Raw genomic sequence first — 22,660 nt, forward strand, 5'->3', positions numbered from 1 at the left:
CCGCTGGCGGAAAGTCCGCCGCAGCCTCAGTCGCCGCCTCCGTCGCGGTCGCAGTCGACGCCTGCGCAGCTCCCGCAGCACTCGCCGCTCTCAGCTGACGTCCTCGCAGCTTTCGACCACAAAAGCTTCGCTGGCTAAGGGTTGAACCTGTTGCCGGTCCCGGTCTCGGTCCATTCCACCCAGCACCCCGTGATGCCCGCAAAAAGTACTGGGTACCATAGAGCACTTTGGTATGCCAGATCCACCGGCATCGATATGATGTTGCATTGCAGGTGATGTGGAGTTGGCTATGATATCAGGTGTCTTTCTACCTACTTTCGGTAGCTCATGATGTACATAAATCTTTGGCAATATATTCGACATCTTTATGATGGTTATAAAAGGTTCTGACAGAAAACAGGGGTATATAACATTGTATCACATTTTTAGAACAACCAAGCTAAAAAAAAAAAAAAAATGATCGGTGATTAAGGCAAAAATCGAGGGACTGCACCTTCAACTAGGTGTTAATTATTACTTCTCCACAATTAAGCACAGCATATTATAAGTAAATTTAATGCTTGAATATTCCCAATTAACTGTAATTAGGTGGCTGCAATTGCATATACCTATTATACACATTTGCAACAAAAAATCCGGTTTCCACTTTGTGCAAAAATAAATATTTGATTGATTGGCTATAATTTTTAATAGTATCTTCGTCCGTATTGTAACTTTTCATAGAAAAGTAAAAAAAAAAAGTTATAGTAAAGGGTAGCTATGACGTCTTTATGGCTTAATATCTCAAGACTGCACAATAAACTGCACTGCCAAACGAACTCGAAGTTCTTGAGCCAGAAATCAGATGCTTCCTCTTAGCCGGGCCCAAATGGGCAAATAAACTGAGATCAAGCATCCAGTTAGATGCGAAACGCAAGTGCCACGAATAATCACACTTGATATCGTGGCGTCGATCGGGTAACATCTGTCGTAGCCCCCATTAACACACCCACACCTCGGGACTCCACTCTCGGATGCGCAGAGATGGCCTTTGTTCCGCTAACTCGGGTAAAGTATACTACACGTAATATACATACATATGTGGCCCTCTCGACCGGCAACACAAATTAGCTGGCTGTAAACACTAGGAGGGCACACGTTGAGCAAATACGGGAAGTTTGCACCCATAAAAATAAAAACAATGGGGGAAAAAATCGAAGAAACTATTTAAAAGCCTGCCAAATAGCCAACTCATTCGATCATAGGTGCGCATTGATTTTTCAGTTTTTCTTTATTTTCAGCTTAAACAAATTGAAAAGTCCAAGCGAGTTAAGCTTTAAACTAGAAATTTCGTTAGTTTATTGGTTGTTACTGCGGTTGGTTTTGTTGTTGGGCTTTCCGACAGGACAAACAAAATTAGACAAAAGTAATTAAGGTCGTAAGTGTTATGTACAAAGTTATGTAGGAACCCAACATTTGTTCCATATCCTTGCCTTATCAAATATATATATTCTGTCTCGTTTATAGGTATACAACACAAGTTAGCACAACGAACGTTTCCTTTTGGGGGCGAAGGATCGATTAGAATAGAGGCATACTACAACTACGATTGTGTTTATGTATATATGTGTGTGTTGTGTTGGATAAATATAACTATAGTTAATTATCTTATACATCAAGTATTTATATATGTACAGTATGCGTTGCCATTTGGCGTTGGGATAAGGATTAGGCTATGCGTATAGCATGATTAACCGAATAACAAAAGAAATGTAACCCAAGAGATATTGTTTAAATCTTAACAGCATTTCGAGCGCCTTCCAGGGTATTTATAGACTAAAGTCTATAAAGCCATCCATCCCTTTCTCTTTCCACTCTCCATCTCCGTCTCGCTCTATATCATGCGCTCCTGTTCGAAGTTCTTTAGTGCTGGAGTGGATGGTCCACATTGATTAATAAGGCATACAAAACACACAGAATTCGACTCGCCACTTGGTCAACACATAAATTTCCGCTCTCCGCCGCTCATCACTTACAAAACTAGTCCTAATCCTAATCTGATCATTGTTGAACTCCAGTTCCTTCGAATCTTTTCCATTCCTAACATTATCTCTATATCAGTTGTATCCTAAACTTTCCGACGAATCCCTTTTCCCGAGGTCAATTAGTGGCAGGGCAGCAAAGCCACAAAATACAATCAAACAATCCATCCAGCAGCTCCATTCCGAATGTGCTCCATGCTTAGCCGACCTACACTCGGCACATCTTCTCGCGGTCGCAGTGGTCCACGCTATTGGCGTAAATCCGACGCAGCGTGGCCAGCGGACAGAGATCCTTGTCCTGCGGGCAGCCGGGCAGGCGCACCACTCGCTCCTGGTGCAGCACCAGGACTTGCGGATTCCCCTTGTCGCAGCTGCAGATGAGAATTGGCCATTAGATGACTTACATTTTGCGTAAGTTGTGCTCAATAACTTACTCGTAACGTAGGAAGGCCAAGTTGGTCGCGAACGCGTCAATCTGGCTTGTGCGCCAAAGACGCTCGCTGGCAAAGTGTTTGTGCGTCAGCGGCTTATTGTCCCGGGCCAATCCCAGGTGGGCCAGCAATTTGAGAAGCGTACCCGAGTGCGTGAAGTACAGCGTGGCGTTGGCCCGTCGCTGCCGTGTCTCCTCAGAGGAACTGCAACATAAATGATGATTATATTAGAAACAGTTGAAGAAATAATTAAAACCAGATATTTATTATATTTTAATCTGGAAGATTTAGTTCTTTACATTAGACTATGTATAAGAAACCAGATACGATTGGCATCTACTTTCTAGACTTTTTGCCGTATAATACACTCACCTAATGGCCGCAAACATATCTGCGATTGCTGGACAGGCAATGCGATGAGTCAGTTCGTAGCCGTAGCCATCGTTCCAATAGTACTCAAGATCCTCGAAGAATTCCAGCGCCTCCAAGGCGGCCACATCAAAGAAGTTACACCACACGGATTCGTATGAAGATTTCGAGCCGGAGTCGTGACGTGGGCGATGCCAGGCCGTCTCGAAAGCGCACACCGTGTACATAAGCTGAACGTCCTCCGGCTGAAGATCTGGTAGCCGGGTGCTGCTCCGTACCTGCTCCACTGCTGACTGCATCTGCGGCTCTGCAAGGAACCTGCGTGCGTTGACCAAGGTTTCGGGATTCTTATCGACGTCAGTTTTCCACTTTCCACAGCCCTTATAGAACTGCAAAGATAGATGAATATACATGTTATGAAATGTTAATAAAGTAGAACGCTAGGATATATCTCTATTACTCATCACTATTACTAACAACAAACTTTTCTTGGTATTTACTGCCTTCTTATTCTTGATATATTCTTATAGACGAAAATCCTGTCGTCATATTTTTTAAGATTGTTCTCTACCTGGGGTGGGGCTGTATATGGCCACTGTATTGTCCACGAAGCCCACCGCAAGCTGGGCTTTGTATGGGTGAAAATACAGATACGTGGGGTGACCGATCTTGGGACCAATGAAACCCTCGTTCGTCCGCAGCACCTTCTGCTGCCGTCCGTCCAGCGAGTAGATCACGATCTTGGAGGCATTGCCGCAGGCCACCGTGTCCTCCAACTGGTGGCTGGTTATGGCCGTCACATCGCCACCGGCGTCCCACTCGTACACAACATCGAAGGGGTTAATGGAGGACTGGCTTCCCCGCATGTCCGCCACACTGATCCGACCTTCGGTGCAGCCGGAGACCAGCACCAGTCCGTTTGCCCGCAGGCTGGCGTGGAGGATGGGGGCACTGTGTCGTCGATAAACGGAGATCCCGGCGTCCTGCGGCGCACAACGCTTGTCAAACAGTCGCACACTGCCGTCGTCGCAGCCGGCGAGGATCACATCGGAACGCATGTTGGGCAGGTAGGGTGACAGCACCCGGGCGCAGGTTTCGCTGCGACCCAATGGAATATCTGCCAGTTTCAGTTCCCTTTCCACGTCCCAAATGCGGATAAATCGGCAGCCACCGCCGCCTATCACGAGGTGCTGGCTGCATTGCTGCCATGCGGTCACAATGCCTCCCGAGCCAATTGCTGCGCTCGACAGTCCCGATGCGTCCGCGCCCTTGCCAATGCTCCCGCCGGAAGCCACGCTGCGCTGACGGTGGTTGTGTTGGTTAACCTGGCCCAGAGCTGTCCAAGCCGTCACTAATCGGGCTTTGCTCGGGGTATCCTCGGAGGTGGCAGAGCTGGCCGGCGGCGAGGATTGCCAGACGCGCACCACTCCGTCTTCGTGTGCCACCAAGTTGAGCGCCATATCCTGGGCATTGATAAACTCGATGCTGCTAACGCGGGCAAAGGGGGCGGCGGAAAATCCACCTCCACCTCCTCCACTTGTATGTGCGCCCGACTTTCGCGGAGTGCTGCCATTCAGCGATGAAGATGATCCGGAACCTGATCCGTAACCGGAACTATAGCCAGTGAAGTTGCCGCCAAGAGACTCGGCGCCGTATGTGCGTACCGAATTGTACTGAAAGTCGTACACCAGAACCTTCTCCCTGTAGGCCACTGCAATCTGCGGCTCGTAAGGCAGCAGCTTCACGATGGAAGGCGTGAACTGTGTCTTCCGGTTCCATACGCACACATCGAAGCCGTACGGATCGATCAGCTCCTGGTGCTTTCGGCCGGCATGTCGGCGTACGAAATCGTTCCTCAGGAAGCGCAACCTCCTGCGTCGCAGCTCCGCTGAGTTTCGGTCCACTGGGAAGCGCTGGCGCCCCTCCTCTGCCGATCCCTCGGCGCTGCTGTAGCGCTCCTTGCCGGGCCGTGTGAAATAGGAAATGGCCCAGGGTATGAATTCGGTCAGGACAATGGGCGTGAGGCTGTGTCCTGGCTCCAGGTAATGATTGCTCTCGCTGCCGCTGCTCCGCGCCGAATGGGTGCTCTCCCTCGGTCCACTGGGCAGTCCCAGACCAGTTCCGGCACCCGCAACTCCTCTGGAGTACCCTGGTCCGCTGTCCGTCTCATCGTTAATGGAGCTGGTGCGCAGCTTGCGCTGCAGAATGGTTTGAGGATCTCCAGCACCCATGCAGGCTCCACTGCCCGATAGTCGTAGCTTTTGTGCCCAGTGACTGGCGCCCGAGGCAGCTGCTCCGACGGGCGGTGATTCTGCAGTCGCGCCAGCTCCTCCTGGTGCACCGCCACCGCCCAAGTAATTAACTCTTGTATTTGGGCTGGGCGGGAGGCTAACACTTAGACTGCTGCATTTCTCCGAGGCATTGGCCATGGTGGCTTCCTTTGCGGCCATGATGGGACACAGTGCCGTGTCCCTCACATGTTCAACAATCTCCTGGGCAATGGCCGCTACACGAGGAAACGGATCCTGGGCCAGATTGCAGATGCCCAGCCAGAGCTTGGTAAAGATTGACTGAAAGGGTATGCTGTTAGTACCACCCGCAGCTCCGGCTGCTCCTCTTCCACCCGAACTGCCAGAACCACTCTTCGAGCGACCCAAAGGGTTGCTGGATGATCCTGTTCCCGAGCTTATTGACGCACCACCCATGTTGGATATGGAGCTGGAGCTGGCTCCCCTGCGAATGGTCACATGACGCTCCAGGCTGTGCGTGGAAGACGTCAGATCCCGGGGATCGGGGCACATCACGAACGAGGCGGCGGAGACGTGACCGCGCATGTGTTCAGTTAGATATACTGCCACGAACTGTGACTCGAAGAGCACCACCATCCATTGCAGGGCGGCGGCCAGCTCCATGCGGACCAGCGGCGACATATCCTCGCCGACGGTTTCGAGCATGGTAATGGCAATGATGCGATCGATATTATTGGCCTGTTCCTCGCTACGATCCGTCACGGAGCTAATAAATGTGCCTAAGGCGAAGACGGCAGCGGCTCTCACTTCCGGTATCGAGTCCCGCAGCAGTACGTACAGCTTCTCGTGCGCCAGGTCGCGTGCTCCCGACCAACGCGCCTTCTCAAAGTTCTGCCACAGCATGCCCAGACAGATGGCTAGCCACTGGCGCAGCAGCCAACTTCCGTCGTTCAACTGCTCAAGGCAAATAGACAGTAGGGGACCTTGAAGCGCGCTCGTCTGTCCCAGCAGGAAGTTGTGCACTATGGAGGACAATACAAAGGCGGACAGTGTACGGTGCTCCTTGGAAACGGAGGTGTCCTGCAGCACGGAGAGGAAGTACTTGTATTCCTTGACCAGATCCACCTGGCAGCTGGGATCCACGGCCAGGATCTTGGCCCAAATGAACACCAAAACGGGTCGCAGTTCGCGCGTAGAACTCTGCAGCAGTTTAAGCACGTATGGAAAGATGCCCACGCCCAGGGCGAGATTAACGGCCCACGGACCAAGATCCAGAAAGCGAGCCAGCAGCTCCAAGGCCCTCAGACGGTGCACCTGCGACAGTAGGACCTGCAGCACAATGGGCAGCTGTTCCGGTGGCGTTCTCGACTCCGATTCGCTGTCCAGCCAAACCTGGAAGGCCGTGAGCTGGTGCTCGAAGAATGGCAGCTGGCGGTACGGCGCATTGTGATCGAGAATCTCCGGCAGCTGCTGTAGAGCCAAATCTACCACCAGATCCCAGGCCTTCCACATCGGATGGCGATAACAAGGCGGCAGGGCAGGCAGGGAAACTGGTGTGCAGTCGTGGCTTCGCAGAATGCGCTCGGCCAACAGGAAATTGCGGAACAAGCTGGCCACCAGCAGATCCTGGCGAAACAGGCGCTGAAAGAGCTCGCGAGGAAGTGTGTTCCATGCTATCGTGTCCGTAATGGCGGTGAAGATCCAGTTAAGCTCACCCATCATAGTGCGCCGGTCGTTGACCTTGCCTGCGATAGAATTTAATGGTTAACAGCATTCCCTGGGTGAGTAAAGGTATAACCTTACCTGGAATCTTGTCGATCAGTTCGCTCTGAATACGCGGTACCATGCCCAGCTTTTCTTGCATGGCGTACCACTTGAGCGCTATGTTAATGGGTGTTGTCAGACAGCTGGTGAAAAGATCCGCCGGCAGCTGTGCATTCATCGGAAGAATCTCGTTTGCAGCACAGGCAGCCAGGTGTATACAGTTCTTGTAACTGACCATCTGGTTGGTTAACTGCACCTGGTTGGCGGCTACGTTGGCGGCACCACCAGAGCCGCCCACTAACTGTTGGACACCACCCCTCTGCTGGGCGGCGGCCAGCGCCTTCCCTAGTTCTTCCTCGTGCTGTTTAGCGTATGGCTGAAACGAATTGATGATGATCCCGGCGTTGGAGCAGTCATACACGTAGATGGAGGGCGCTGACATCCAAGTGATAAGCTCGAATATGCTCAGGGGGATGTACTGCGTGAAGGTCTTGTTGAACACCCAGATCTCCCCGTTGGCTGTGGGCTTGGGCACTCCGTGTCCGTTGTAGTGGAAGAGTATGCGCTCCCCCTTGGCGTTCCGGCGTAGGGAGGTGCAGAGCTTCTTAACGTCATCCACGGTGGGATCGTTGCACTTCTTGTACCGGGCCCTTGGCTGCCAGCGTTCGTACTGCATCTGCAGGTTGCTTCCAATGAGTTCCATGGCCTTTGGCGGGGACACCGAGCTGGGATCTATCCAGCACTCTAGCCGTGAGCAGGGTTGGATCTTGACCACGTCCGGCGGATCCACGCCGATGTTGAGGCACAGAACCAGGGCCACACTTGCCGTCTTCATGCGCTCGCGGATGCGCCACGGCTGTCTCTCGTACATCATGGCCTGGATGCGCTCCTTGTGCCTTTTAGTCTGCAGGGAGAGCGGGCACCTGTCGTCGCGGATACGCTCGCCGAAGCATAAGCTCCGAGCGGGCGGCATGCCCAGGATCTGTATTTCCTTCAACCGCAGTTTGATAGAGTCGTCCCGGGGCCATTCCTTTCTGATAGTCCGGATTAGCTCCCTCAAAGAACCGAGGGAGGCCAGTTCCTGGCCGTTGGAGGCCTGAATGTCGGATATTTGCTCGATGTGCTTCACGATTGGTACCAGTGATTGGTCCTGCCTCATGTTGCTAATCACCTTACCCAGGTCGTTCAGAGAGTCGTCCTGAGATGGGTCCCGGCCGATGGCCACCTGGTTCCCCAAGGCGGCGGATCGACAGTGCTCGATGTGCTCCAGTTGCTCCATTATCAAGATTATCGGATCGTCCCACGGGGCGAATACATATTTCTCGTATCTCTTGCGGATTAGGACGCTCAGGACGGCCTCCTTGCTGGAGGCCACCTCTTGATCCGCGACGCTGCCGTTGCTGCTGCCGCTGCTTTCGTCGACTGCGACGCCGACTGCGGCAGCGGCGGACTTAGCGCGAACGGCACTTGTCATGTTCTGCGTGCTTTTTGTTTCTCTCGTTTCTCGCTGTATTGCTTTTTTTCTTTTTCCGTTTGCCGAGGAGAGGGTGCAGCTCAATGCGAGCGATTTCCCGGAGCGATTACGTCTCGGTCGCGGATTCAATCAGCTAAAAATCCCCCCGAGGGGACTCTAGCACATAACCCCAAACACTTTTCGCACTTTCCGCACCTCCACCACCGCCAGCGCCTCCTCAGCTCCGCTCCGCGCTTTTCTGCTTTTCTTTCCACGTTCCTCTTCTCCACGTTTTCCGCCTACGGATCGCGGACCATTTCCCGAAAACGGGTAAAAAGAACTCGGGGAAAACACGCCGCCTGGGCTGATTAGGTCGATGCCGGGACAAAATAAAAACCGTACAACTATAGCGAGCGATCTCCGACGGAAGATGGTGCGCATTAACAGGTTTATTTACTTTCGCTTGGGTTTATTTATTTATGTTTAATCGAATTATATTATACGAAAAGAATTGCGCAGAAAATAGAGCTGGAACAAAAATCGATGATTTTTTCGATTGCACGCTGGCAAGCGGTTTACAACATTGATATCGATAATAAACTAACAGCGAAATGGCCTAGCTGTAATGAATGGCGTTGCCAGATCATTACAAGCTCATTTGTAGCGCGTAATTCAAAAGTTTGTTTTGGTTACATTGACAGAAAAAACTAAAGGACTGCTCACCCGCAAAACAGGATCCTCGTGCAAAGGCGGCGGATATCGTACAGTATGGATGCGATGACGGCCGAACAAACCCGTAGCGAAGCTTTCCGCACTTTTCAGCGTTCTCTGGGTCGCAGTATACTTGAAGTAGTACCACTCCGGATTGTACAACTCCGGAAGTAGATCCGGAAATCGCCGCTGCATCCGTTCCGCCAGCTCAATCAGCTCATCCTCACCCTCGGCCACCAGTAATTTCTCATCTTCAGTGGCATTCAGATGCATCCAGTGCCATTGGCGCAGCTTTTCCAATTCAGCGGTGCAGATCGGCGGCTTCGTCTGATCCAGAATGCGTTTCTTTATCTCTGATAGTCGATTTTGCGCCTGAAGGATAACGGATTCGCTAGGATTTCTAGTTCCGTGTCGGATGATGGTCCAAATTCGCGTCGGATGGCAGCCTTGTCGGGTGAAACGGTTAAAAGAGAAAAATCAGCTGTTCCATTGCCATTTGCTAGCAGTAGGCATCGGTAATAATAAACTAGTAATAGTATAATAACAAATCTAAAGCGATTCTCTGTTTTATGATCAATAAAGAATCCATATGCTTTCATGATTATGAATTCACTGTATTAAGCGAGCGCTGTTAACTGTCACATGGCACAACACATGTTTGTATTTCTAAGCGGGTGCCTACTGTGGGTGCGTTACACAGAAAACAACAAAAATACAAACCGGCGTATTTCGGTGGCGTTTCGTCATAATTTGCGATCGCTCTGTAGGGCGTCTTTGTGGACAGTCTGCCCTCGATATCTGCGCGATTAAGGCGGCGGCACTCCCCCTCTTCAGACAACGTCACGCCCACGAAGAAGTGGAGGAGCAACAAAAACAAGCAGTAAAATTGGCTTAGCATCTTTCCGGGCGGTGGAAAAACTTGTCACGAGATTAGAAACGAGGTTTACCGAAAAACGGGGTTAAAACGTGAAAAACAGAACGAAATGCCAGCTCAAAAGAAATCTAGGAAATAATAAACACGAAAGAAAAACAAATTGACAAGTGTGCTAGTCGCGCAAGGTGGCAAGGCTATCAGCTCAGCTGGCAGCCCTAACACATGGGGCAGCCAAAAAAAACCCGTTTCCACCGCCAGTTGGCGGTATTTTTAAATAGCATCTTCGATGGCATCAGTTGTAAGTGCTTGGTTGATTACTCATTTCAGGAAGCTTTATTAACACTATTTTATAATAAATTTAGTTAGATTTGCAGGTGCCTAAATCAGCGCATTGCCACTCAACAAGTGTTCACTTCGCCCAATCGAGCTTTCTGCCTCAAAAAGCTCTGTTTTAACCGGCCCGGCAAACTAAGCGATTAAAAAATGGTTTAGTCGCACGCCAAACACGCAAAAGGAATAAGCGTTGGCAAGGGAAGCATTTTGAATATCCTGTCCAAGAATAAAACGAGAAACTTACACACAACTTAAAATTGCAATAAATAATTAACACCCCTGAATTCGTTTCGTGTGGTCACTCAGTTTTTGTTCCTAAGAGTTTCGGTTAAAATTTGTGCTTATCGAGGTTCTCCTCGTTGCTTTTTGGCTGCCATATGGCGCCCAAGGAGCCACAATCCGCAAATGTCAATAGTGAAAAAAGGAATAGCTGAAACGCACATGCCAAAAGTTTTGCGCCAAAACTAAAGTTCCAGGTAACCGGTAGCTGGGAGTAGTTGTCCATTTGGGAATTTATGTATGGGAGCAGGAGCCGGAACATTGGAAGTGCCTAACTTTGATTTGTGGTAGGAACACACGCTACTGCACTGGAAAAAATCAAGCGCCTGAAAAGTAATTAAATTTTCTATAAGCCACCTTTCATTTTTAGACTTTTAGTGCATTTGCACTTTTTAACTGAAAACCTCTTATCACTGCTTACTGCTACTATCAACTTAACTTATTGACTTGGCCTGGGAAAATAATAAAATGCTAGTAAGCATGTGCATGGTAATTTAAGCATTTACGACAGATGCCCTGAGCTCATAAAAATTATCTTTATGTAAACATGTTTAGCTATTTATTTATTGGGCCAATTAAATTAGTTGATAACTTGAAAGCACGCCACTTTTCTCGCCGTGTATTCACGCCACCTGTTGGGCGCCCATTTCTTTTTTTGGAGCTTAAAGCGCGTGTTTGGAAACTTTCAATCTATTTTTGTGAGCTAGGATGGCAATCAGCTAACGAAAATCGATCAAATGATGGCTTTTCTTTGTTCGTAGGGTGAGGGTGGCTTGGTTACGTTAAAGGGCGGGGGAATCCACACACTCCCCACCGAATTTCGGGCGAGATTCCACCAAGCCGCCCATATATGATCGGTTGAGAATTTGTGGACAGTGGACAGGTATCCTATCAATCAGCGAAATCGAATGGGCAACGCAATTTCCGCGATTACCTGCCGCATCGAGTGGCCAAAAAAAAAAGTGTCACAAAGTAATTACACAAATGTGGGTGTTTTTCTTTTGTTTTGGATGGGGGCTGTGCCTGTGGATGGGGTTTTTGACGGGGGTAGTGCTTTATAATCTCCCAACTTATCGGACTGGGTGGTAATTAATATTTCTGTCCGAAGCCCATTGACAATGACACGATGATCACGCACTGATAATGCCAATGTCAACGCCAATGGCCACTGGATCGCTTGCTGGCTTGGTTATCCGGTTTTCTTGATTCTGGGTTCCTCTGGGATTGAGGGGCTGGGTGCTTTGGCCATTCATGATTGGCTTGCAGCGTCACACTGGCTGGGGCAGACAGCCGAAAAAAAAAAACAGAACCGCGATTAGACCGCTTCGTGTGTGGAACGTGCCAAATTAGCGGCACCTGTAGTACCGCCATAGTAATGACTTGGAGTTAAGGTAACAGAAGATCGAACCCACCTGCCAGGTAAATAGTCTGTCCATTCTGCACCGTCCATTGGTGGCTAACTTACAGATATCCTTGGAAACGGGAAGTACTACATTTTCCACTAAAAATAATTTGGAAAAACTAACTGAAAAACTAAACTAGCAATGCAATTTTCTACAACTTCAGTAGAACAATAAAAATTCAAGGATACTGTTAAGGGAATTGAAATCGTTCATTCTCCTGTCTCGCCTGTGTGTTCTTGAGATTGTGACCACTTCATATGGCATTGGCCCAACTCAACTATCTGCTCCAAATCTCCCGAGGAAGTCTCCGCTGCGATGTTGCTGAACTTTAATGCTTGACCATCCATAATTCGCCCAGAGAACTGGGAGCGACATCTGGCCCCATATTATTTTATTCGTTTTGGGGCTCTGTAACCAAGTTGGCATTAATTTAATATACACCTCTGGGGTGTCACTTCCATTGGCAATACTTGGTTGAATTTGTTGTTAGTGCTGCTGGCGACTACGTCGACTGCGACGCCGGCAGCAACGGCGACCGCGACAGCGACTGCTTAAAAGCTAAGGACACGCGTTGAGAACGCTCAGTTGGCATCGAAAAGTCGCCTCGCGCGTTTGGCGGCAAAAAAAAAATAAAAGTAGAAGAATTATATTAACTAAAAACAGCGAGTGAGAGGAAGAGAGAGCGCAACACTAGCGCCCGCCCATTCGCACTCGCAGGCGAAACGCAAATTCAAAACAACAAACAAACAATCAAATCAAAGGCAGTGAAAGTCGTAAAAGACATAAGTAATAATAATAAAATAAAAAAAATATAGTGAAAACAAAATAAGCAAGAACGGTACAACAATAACAATAAAGCAGCACAACAAAAAGTAATGCACTAAAATATTATACAAAATTATAACAAAAAAACGGAAAGTGCACAGAAAAAAATAAGATAGGCATTCCCAACACTAAGCGGTGAAATGTGGATTCAAGTTTTTTGTGGACTTAACATGTTTTCGATATCAGTTCTGAAATATTGACCAATTTCGGGACTGAGACATTTTTTTCTGTGCAGTGAATATTTGCGATATTCGATATTCGAAATCAAAAGATATATTTTTAAAGAACTCACATTATGATTCTGAAACTACGATCTTAGGTAATTTTCAGGCAGATAAGCCTCTTCCTAAATGCCAGCCAGAATTACCAATTTTTTTTTTGCCTGTGCGATTATAAATTTCAAAGTTTTTGTTTAGTTTGTGAACCAGCTGCGGTAATACGATGCGAATTTAACGACAGTCGCATTAATTTATTTTAGTTTGTGTCGCACCGTTCGAGTTTCTTCCCCATGTGAAAAAAAAAGAATAAATACGAAATAATACAGCGACTGTATCGAATTTCACGTGGCTCATCAGAAGCGCCCAATTTTCAAAACGATCGCGAGCCGAGAATATTGTGAATATTAAGTATTCAACAGCGTCACGATATTGGGCTCTGGATTTCCGATGGGCATTCGAGATCTGTCATCTGCCATCGGATCGGATCAGATCAGATCAAATCAAATCAAATCGAATCGGCTTGGAGACAGTATATAGACGATATAGTCTGCTGCCTTCGTCGACGTCGCTGCCCATTCGCAGCTGGGTTAACTAGTTTCGAGTTTTGCAAAATTTGCCGCGCATTAATCCGAGCTTCCAGTCACAGTGAATATCGGTTAGAAAGTAAGGTCGCCGCATGTGCCGAATATATACACATATCACTTTGTGAACAAAAGACATAACCAACTGCTGCCTGTATGTATCATATTCAGATAATGAGACGCGTATTCTCTACCACTTCTTGTTAAAATACTCATTAGAATTTACGTAAGACCTTTTAGCATTTATTTGACAGGTTTACTAGTCTCATAAACTAACACTAATTTTACTCGGCAGCTCATTTAATGTTACACTCGAGAAATGAAGCTTATAATACTCTTCTGTTCGAAAAGGTGACCCCAAATCAGTGCTTCTAGGGGAATATCTCTTCCAAATAAAAAAGCAATCTCTACCATCTGTTGCCATGTGAAGAGACTGGTTGAGCTGGGCTTGTGGTTACAATCCAACCAAAGCTTTAAATAATGGATTTATGGTTCAAATAAGAATGGTTTAAGATTACATTTTCAAGGGCCTTCTTAGCCAATGATTACTTTAATCGGCGGCACAACAAACTGTTTGGCTTTGCATCCCCTGCTGAGTTGCTGAGTTGCCGGCTGCGATTGCGCGTAAAACACGTTGGCCCTGATCGCATGTCACAACAACAAAAACAACAACTGCCTACTAAAGTCAGCAACAACAACAACCACAACTTGGTCATATCACGAAACAAAAAAAAACGATCCAAGAACAACAACAATGCGAAGGAGATGATATCAGAAGATCATTACTTGTCAAAACTTCAAAAGCCGGTACTTGTAACTTCTGCGGTTCTTTCCCCAACGATCCTCCCCCGTTTTTTTTTTGTTGGGCAACGCAAAACCACAGTGAGGACTCGATGCACGAATCGGCCACGCTTCGATCGTGGAAGAGATCTGGTTGAATCCGGTGTTGGCCGGTCTGGTCTCAAAATTCACCCAGTCATCTATCTGATAAATTTACGAAAAGCCCGCCTACAGTGAAAGCAAACATGCGAGAAACGCGTTGATAAGAGATAATATGAATAAGCATAGAAATCAAAACTATCCTTTGATAGCTGATAATAATAATATTTAGAAATATTGCTCACCTTGATAATTTCTTCCAGTGGCATCGAGGCTGATGTTGCCAGCGTCGCCGGCGCTGTCTCTCTAACTGCGAACGGTACGCCGTCCGCTGAACCGCTGATACGCCGCACCGCTGCACCGCTTCACCTGTCCGCCGATCGCTGAGCGGTCCACAAATCAGGCGCCCCATAGTAGAAGATGTCGCAGCAACATGAGGCAACAGCGGCGGCCGCGGAGAAGCCGCTAAATAACGGCTACCTGCAGGCGAATGCGCCGCTGGAGGAGCTGAGTGCCACGGTGGTGTCGCCACTCCTGGGACAGCAACAGGTGCAGCACCAGGCGCCACATCAGATGCAGCAGCAACAGCAGCAGCAGCAGCAGAACAAGCTGCCCACTGTCGTTTTCCTGGCGCCCGACGGCAGCGGAGGCGTGGGAATCCAGCGAGGAAATCCAGCGCAGGGCAATCCCGGCATGGTAACGGGCACCGGCAGCCACAGCGACTGGCTGCTCAAGGAGTCGCAGCAGCGGCGCCGCCTGCTCGTCCTGGCCATCGCCTTTACCGTTCTGGGCGCGGCCATCGGGGCACTGGCCATCTACTTCGCCAGCGTCCATCAGCGTTGCCATCTGTATCGCCTGGAGCCAGGTAAGGGTTAAGGTCGTGAAATACAATATATACATATGTATAACTAAGGTTCAGCCACATCGAAGATACCAGATACTATGTAGTTGGGCTATGCCGAAATAGAGATCTAATTCACTTCGACAGACAGAAGTTTGTATTTTTTTTACTTATCAGTTTAAATTCCATTGTCCCACGATTTACTACCATTCTATCGAAAGCTATGTGCTGCTGTTTGATTGTGGTTTTCATGGCGAAACTTCCCGTTTTTATGGTGGAATTTTAAAAGCCCCAGAATTAGATGTAATCTACGCATAGGTAGGTGTGAATGGGAATTACGCCTATTCGAAACATGAATTATTAGTACATTACACATGACAATCTGGCGAATTTGATATTGGCTGTTTCTTCGTGGCGAGCACTCAATCATACTTGGCAAACTATTCAAAATCTCAGATAATTCACTTTGAGAAAATGGTGAAAATTATTGCTTTTCTCTGCAGTAAACGTGTTAAGTGTTGGGATCACCTCACCTGTTGGCAGGACGTGGAAACTTGGCAACTGGGTCAGCAGTCAATCAACAGGCACATCCTGTGCTCCTGATTCCCGTGCTGACACCCCCCCCACACCTTTCTGTTCCTTCGGTTGGCCACCAACCAGGCATGTTAACTGAATTTAGCGCCTGGCCGCTAGTGACTCAAACAAATGGAGCAAAAACTCAATTTCCTTGTCCCAGGGAATGGAGCGCAACAGGCTAAAGGATGCCATTGCCACACTGGTACACTGGTACACTGGCAAACTGGAACTGGTGGACCTGGACCTGTACATACACGTGTATGTATGTAGGTGTAGATGTGGCCGTCCGTCCGTCCGTCCGTCGTGGTGTTGTAATCTCCGTTCTGTCCTATCCTCGGTCGTCCTGGCCTGTTGTAATGCGCCTTGTTTGAAATTCAATTACAGAATATGTCAAACAACCAGCGGGAGCAGCAACAACAATGACGGCACTCGCTTCCTTCATTCTGCCTTTTTGTGGTGCGCCAGTTGCCCGCACCACAGTGGTGCAAACATGCACAAACTGAACTGAAAATGAAAACAGATTATTGAGCTATATTTCCCTACTGCTACCTGCTGCTACCTATTACGTAGAAAAAAAACCAGCAAAATTAGCATATAAAAAAGTTGTTATTTATGTCACACTAGAATCGCTTTTTTGGAGACCCCAGTTACACTGTCCTCCCCAGCCGTTCTTATCTTGTGTTATCGTTGGGTGGTGGTGCGGCTGGTCGGGCGGGTGGCTTTTATTGGGTGGTGCTCTAGACTCGACGCCCTTCTGCATTTGTTGTTCGGTGGCACATGGAATAATGCGATTCAAAGCAACTGAAATATTCAGGAGCTGCGAACCGGGCTGCTCCATGGAAGGATGTCTGTCCCGGGATAATTTACATGTTCATGTGCTGCTCCCTCGATTACAGAAAAAATAAGAAAAAAAAAATAACCAAATACAAGAGCGCCCGAAAAAAATAAAACAAGTAAGATGTACGAACGAAAAGCAATCAATCGGCATTGGATAGGGATGTCTATGAATTTTTTAACGGCCGTTCCCATCGATCGCGTACTCCTCCTTCAACTCCTTATGCTAATTGAATATGCACACACATAAGCGCCACACGCACACCACAGCACAGACCATTATCCTGTTTATATTTACCACGATAAAACGTGTTTTCAATATTTTGCGCCAAAAATTCATTCATCGAGGTAGCGGCACCATCAAAGCCTATTCCCCTTTTAAAACCATTTAAAAATATCTCATTGGCGGCATCTCCGTAAATACCCAGCATCATCATCATCGTCATCATTGGCATCATCAGCATTTTCCAGCGGCAACTTGTGGTAGGCCTTTGGCCTTGACTATGATTTTTTTTCTCGCTTTCCCACTTTTTCACTTTCCACTCCACCACTCCATTCCACCACTTCCCTTTCGGTCCATCGATTTTCTCCCTTCGAACTTAAAGTTAGCTGATACCAAGCTGTTTGGAATGGTATATCAACTAAAGATCACTGGAGTATTCTTGTATTCTTGTATTCCGAATAAATAGAATAATAATGCAGAGAAGCATTGGACTTGGGCTTTAATGGTCATGTAATAACCATTAATCAGAAATATTTCGGTTAGATCTTGCTCTCAATATTGAAGCATTAAAGGGGAATAAGCCAGGGGATAATATTTCATGGCTATCTAAATCGATTGCTTTCCTTTCCCTTGCCGTTTTCACATGGAGTCCATATTATAATGAAACTTCCCTTGCTGAAACATAATTGCTGCAGCTCCTGGACATTCAACCCGAGTTACCAACTGGTCAGCTGGCCAACTTGCCACTTGCCACATGCCACATGGAACCTTCCTCTGGTCCACTTAAACCTATTAACGCCATGGGGAAATGTTGTTAGCTGGGTGGACGCTTCGCTTGGTTGAATCGCTTTAATTAATAACTAAAGCTGCCATCTCCAACGCGCCTCCACCTTTCCAATTTCCCCCCTCCCCCAGCCAACCGGCGAACGTCCCATTTTTATTGACAGCCTCGACAAGGACGACATGCAACATGTGTCCTGTCCAGGCGGCAATCGATGGCCAGTGGGCGGGTTCGAGGGAATTCACCCACCGAGCTTGGCTTTTCGTTATTTTAATTTAATAAAGCCAGCAGAGAAGAATGGAAGGGGGGGGGGCAGGTGGATCCGAATGTGGATGAGAGACCAGTGGAGGATGAGGAACAGGAGGAGGAGCCTGCTCCCTGCTCCTCTTTTAATGAGAAATTCAAATTCAATTTCGTTGAGTGGCCCGCGAATCGCTGGCTGTCTTGATAAGTTCTTCGACTAAAACCAAAATGATAAAAACACATTGCTCATACGCCGCGTGTGCTGTACTAAAAATCCGCCAACTTTAATTGCAGACAACGATGACAGACCGAACGGCAGGTGGAACCAGGATTCGGGATCCGCCCACGAGGGGCAGGATAACATTTGCATGACCCAGGAGTGCGTGAGAACAGGTAAGCTGAGATCCAATTAAAAATCGCTGACATATTGGGGTCTCTTCTATAAGGTAGTTCAAAAACGCTGTTTTCAAAGTGAGGGGAAGTCAAATTGCACTTGGGACAAACAAATTACATTCCGAATAGCTTTAATAATCCAATACTTATAATGACTACAGTAAAACTCCCTTATGTTCAAATCAGATATCTTCGTAAACGTCCATTATGAATATTTCGTATATAAAGAAATAAGAGAGATTGAATAATCCATCTGCAAGAAACTCGACTGTACTACAGCCAATCAAATGAATTAAATGATGGGGAATAGCGAAGGGTAAGGGCCTTATACAACCATCCAATATGTGCGGTTTTTTATTTGAGTTGTAAATTATTTACCAGCTATTAAGATAGCTAAGTGCCCGTTTGGAGGGCTTGTGCGATATGGGATATGGCGATATGGCGCTCATTTCGCCCGCCGATGGGGACCAAAACATCTGCTCACCCACATGTCCATTCATCCATTCCAAATGCACTTATGTCGAGCAATGCGGGCAGCCAGCAACACCTCAAAGTCACTTGCCGAGGAAATTGCCACAGTGATTGACTGACTGCTTGGCATGCCGTTAGATACACGGACACAGAAATGTATAGCTACATAGATAGTTCGTTGGATAGATAGTTGGTTGGTTGGAGGGATTGGCATATAGATACACCTGTCCAGTTGCAGGGCATATCCTGAAATATACATGGGCACAATTACCAGGCGATGCCATCGATTCGAGTGCTCCACTTAGCATACTTTTCGGGGGTTCACCCTAATTGGTAACCCAAATCAGTTGCTTAATTGAACTAAGCAAAAAAGGGGTTTGGCTATTTGTCATATTCTCTAGATAATAACACCTTCGAGGAATCGAGTAATGAAATGACAGATTGTTGGCCTTCAAGTTATTGAATTAGGGAAATTGCTTAAGTGGATGACAAATGAGTGTTAAGTCCGACAGGTAACTTCAAATTTCCAGAATGCAATTTTTGCTGGCAAGCTAGTATCCTTTGGCTTTGTAGCTACAGCATAAATCAAGGACGTTTCTAGAAGTAAGAAAAATCTTGAAGGTGGGGGTGGGGGGGGGGGGCACACTAATGAGTTTCGCACTTAGTTTTCCGAGATAATGAAATTCAGCTTAATGACGTTGATTTATGGATTGGCAGCACGACCAGTGAACAATGCAGGTCTATCCCGGGAAATGGCTCCTCCTTGGTAGTTCAGTTCCGCATTCATTCATAACTTTTGTGTGACCGAAAAGTTGCATCGGGGAAAAAAGTGTGTGAATTTTGCGGTGGTGAAAACTACTTTGCTTATCGCTTATCGCAAAAGTTCCGGTGATGATTTGTGGTCCAAGTTTATGGCCGGTGCGATCAAAAGTAGGCATAAATTATGACCTCAACGGGTTGAAGCACTAATTGCACTCCAGCTGAAGAGTTTCCCACCGGGTTGCGTTTGATTTACTGCACTGAATACAGTATTCAGTTTAACACACAAAAAAACCGGGTTTAACACACCAAAAATTATCTAAATCCAGCCGCCTCCCTGCTCTCGGCCATGGACCTCAACTCCGATCCCTGCGAGGACTTTTTCCAGTACGCGTGCGGCACGTGGAACAAGATGCATCCCATTCCCGAGGACCGCAGCTCCATCAGCACGTTTGAGGTATTTATTTCGAGATTGGGATATGCCTCCGTAAGATTCGGTTTTCTAAGTGCTTATCCTAATTTCACGCAGGTCCTGTCCGATCAGCAGCAGGTTATCCTGCGCGCAGTTCTGGAGGAACCCATCGATGAACGCGACAACAAAGCCACCATAAAGGCCAAAACCTTCTTCAAGAGCTGCATGGATATTCGTAAGTTTAACTCTATATTAATACCACTTTTTAACAACGAGGGTCTTTAGCAATTTTTTAGAATTAATAACTATTTTTCCTACTTCCCATTCTCAGCTCAAATCCGCAAAATCGGAACGGGTCGACTCAAGCAGGTACTGCAATCCCTGGGCGGCTGGCCGGTCATCGAGCGGAACTGGAGTCCGCCGGCGGATCTCTCCGTGGAGCGGCTAATGGGTCAGCTCCGACTGAACTACAGCGAGCCGGTGATGATCGAGCTGTACGTGGGCGCCGACGACAAGAACAGCTCGGTGAACATCCTGCAGATGGACCAGCTGCAGTATGCCCTGCCCTCGAGGGACTACTACCTGAAGGAGAGCAGTGCGAACGACCGAAGGGCCTACCATCGGTATATGACACAGGTGGCGCTGCTCCTGGGAGCGGATCCGGCCACCGCCGCCGCGGAACTGGAGAAAGTTGTGCTCTTCGAGACGCAGCTAGTGAATGTTTCCTTGCCGGAGGCGGATCGTCATGACACTAGCCTGGTCTATCGTAAGATGTTGCTGCCCGAGCTGCAGGAACTGGTGCCCGAGGTGCAGTGGCAGGAGTATCTACAGGCAGCTCTGGGTCCGGGGATTCCCCTGCAGGAGGACGAGCCGCTGGTCACCTACGGGCTGCACTATCTCACCGAAATGGGCAAGATACTGGCGCACACCGATCGCCGTGTGGTGCACAACTATATGCTGTGGCGCCTGGTCATGTCCTTGATGTCACACATGATCGATGAGTATCAGCGTGAGCGGGTGGAGTTCCGCAAGATCCTAATGGGCATCCAGTCGGAGAGGACACGCTGGTCACAGTGCGTCGAGTGGACTAACAAGAAGCTGGGTGTCGCCGTGGGAGCCCTCTTCATCCGGGACAACTTCAATCAGGAGAGCAAGGAGGTGGCCCTCGAGATGATCCACACTATACGTGCGGCGTTCAACGAGCTTCTGGCCGAGAACGATTGGATGGACGACGAGACGCGGGCGGTGGCCAAGGAGAAGGCGGACTCGATGAACGAGCGGATTGGTTATCCGGAGCTGCTCACCAATGCCACCGAGCTGGAGCAGGAGTACGTGAATGTGGGTATATATAGATTAACAGTTTCGTCAATCTCGAGTCCCTAAACTGCATTATCTGTCCACAGCTAACAATTGTCCCCGACAACTTCATCAACAATGTCCTTAGCATTCTGCAATGGGAGTCGGAGAAGATGCTGCGACTTCTTCGCCAGCCGGTGGACAAGGAAAAGTGGACCACCGAACCGGCGGTGGTGAATGCCTTCTACAACCCGAATAAAAACGATATAGGTGGGTCCGGAGGTCATTCCCCTGCTAAGATGAATATCTTACTCATTTGCATTCGTTACATACCTTAGTATTTCCTGCTGGCATCCTGCAGCCGCTATTCTACAGCCAGCACTTTCCCAAGTCCTTGAATTACGGCGGAATCGGAGTGGTCATTGGCCACGAGATTACCCACGGATTCGACGACAAGGGCAGGCAGTTCGACAAGGAGGGCAACATGATGCAGTGGTGGAACAATGCCACCATCGAGGCCTTTCGCGAACGGACGCAGTGCGTCATCGATCAGTACTCGCGCTACAAGATTAACGAGGTGGACATGTTCATGGACGGACGGATGACGCAGGGCGAGAACATCGCCGACAACGGCGGTCTAAAACAGGCTTTCAGGGTAAGTCCATTTATATGCCGTGAATCGCAAGCCCTCTAATTACATCCCTTCCAGGCCTACAAGAAATGGGAGACCTTACATGGGCGGGAGCAGCAGCTGCCCGGCCTGAACATGACCCACGATCAGCTGTTCTTTCTCAACTACGCCCAAATCTGGTGCGGATCCATGCGGCCGGAGGACGCTCTGACCAAGATCCGCTCCGCGGTCCACTCGCCCGGATTCGTTCGTGTCCTGGGACCACTTTCGAATTCTCGCGACTTTGCCAGCGCCTACAAATGCCCACTGGGCAGCACCATGAATCCGGCGGAAAAGTGCAGCGTGTGGTAGTCCGCCGCGGCCGTCGATGTTTTTTTTTTATATATTTATATCGCATACTATATAGTATTTACATATCGATATACACCATACGAGTACTGTAGATCACCTGCGGCAACAGCAAACCAACCTACCAACCAGGACGATAAGATTGACGACCAGCCAATCTGGGCTGTTCCAATTTTTTGTGTATTTCCTCGTTTTACTTTCCGTTCATTATGGCGCTGCAATGCATATGTACTTTATACCTGGCTATATAGAATTATAGTGTGTTTGTAGTTGTACACGAGTGCGCTATCCGAGTAGCCCACAAAATGCCCCGGATCCGCACTTTTCACACACCTCCTTACCGACATTATATTCGTGAATAAAGAACAAGTACGGAAACCGCAAGTTTTTTGTAGGGAAAGTTCGTTAGAGGAGCCAACTTGAATCACTTCATCTGAAAATAACACGGGTGATAATTTCTTT

General features: G+C 48.1%; 3 protein-coding genes and 1 non-coding gene across 8 annotated transcripts; 2 read left to right on the forward strand and 2 right to left on the reverse strand.

Annotated features, from left to right (window-relative positions):
• Positions 1 to 1,235: 1,235 nt before the first annotated feature.
• raptor lies at positions 1,236 to 8,803 on the reverse strand. 2 transcript variants are annotated; one of them, NM_001297995.1, is made up of 5 exons: positions 6,874 to 8,803; positions 3,393 to 6,815; positions 2,825 to 3,210; positions 2,456 to 2,656; positions 1,236 to 2,392 (listed from the first exon to the last, which is right to left on the reverse strand). In NM_001297995.1, the coding sequence occupies exons 1-3, from the start codon at positions 8,306 to 8,308 to the stop codon at positions 3,203 to 3,205; spliced, it is 4,866 nt and encodes a 1,621-aa protein (NP_001284924.1). In that variant the 5' UTR covers positions 8,309 to 8,803; the 3' UTR covers positions 1,236 to 2,392; positions 2,456 to 2,656; positions 2,825 to 3,202. The 2 variants fall into 2 exon arrangements, with proteins under 2 accessions (NP_001284924.1, NP_572294.2); NM_132066.2 differs by having other exon boundaries at positions 1,261 to 2,392.
• On the reverse strand, positions 1,311 to 10,073 carry Mipp2 (Multiple inositol polyphosphate phosphatase 2). The gene is made up of 5 exons (NM_078500.4): positions 9,719 to 10,073; positions 9,011 to 9,444; positions 2,825 to 3,210; positions 2,456 to 2,656; positions 1,311 to 2,392 (listed from the first exon to the last, which is right to left on the reverse strand). The coding sequence occupies exons 1-5, from the start codon at positions 9,894 to 9,896 to the stop codon at positions 2,230 to 2,232; spliced, it is 1,362 nt and encodes a 453-aa protein (NP_511055.1). The 5' UTR covers positions 9,897 to 10,073; the 3' UTR covers positions 1,311 to 2,229.
• asRNA:CR44959 (antisense RNA:CR44959) lies at positions 8,480 to 9,250 on the forward strand. Its single transcript, NR_123810.1, has 2 exons — positions 8,480 to 8,720; positions 8,989 to 9,250.
• Nep1 (Neprilysin 1) lies at positions 9,807 to 22,573 on the forward strand. 4 transcript variants are annotated; one of them, NM_001297997.1, is made up of 10 exons: positions 9,807 to 10,170; positions 10,235 to 10,817; positions 14,654 to 15,255; positions 18,183 to 18,281; positions 19,841 to 19,968; positions 20,041 to 20,158; positions 20,255 to 21,261; positions 21,327 to 21,489; positions 21,558 to 21,874; positions 21,929 to 22,573. In NM_001297997.1, the coding sequence occupies exons 3-10, from the start codon at positions 14,811 to 14,813 to the stop codon at positions 22,199 to 22,201; spliced, it is 2,550 nt and encodes an 849-aa protein (NP_001284926.1). In that variant the 5' UTR covers positions 9,807 to 10,170; positions 10,235 to 10,817; positions 14,654 to 14,810; the 3' UTR covers positions 22,202 to 22,573. The 4 variants fall into 4 exon arrangements, with proteins under 4 accessions (NP_001284926.1, NP_727065.1, NP_511056.2 ...); NM_167059.2 differs by lacking the exon at positions 9,807 to 10,170 and having other exon boundaries at positions 10,372 to 10,681; NM_078501.3 differs by lacking the exons at positions 9,807 to 10,170; positions 10,235 to 10,817 and adding an exon at positions 12,471 to 12,759.
• The last annotated feature ends 87 nt before the right edge of the window (positions 22,574 to 22,660 follow it).

Source organism: Drosophila melanogaster, chromosome X (assembly GCF_000001215.4).
Source record: "Drosophila melanogaster chromosome X".
Taxonomy (NCBI): Eukaryota; Metazoa; Arthropoda; class Insecta; order Diptera; family Drosophilidae; genus Drosophila; species Drosophila melanogaster.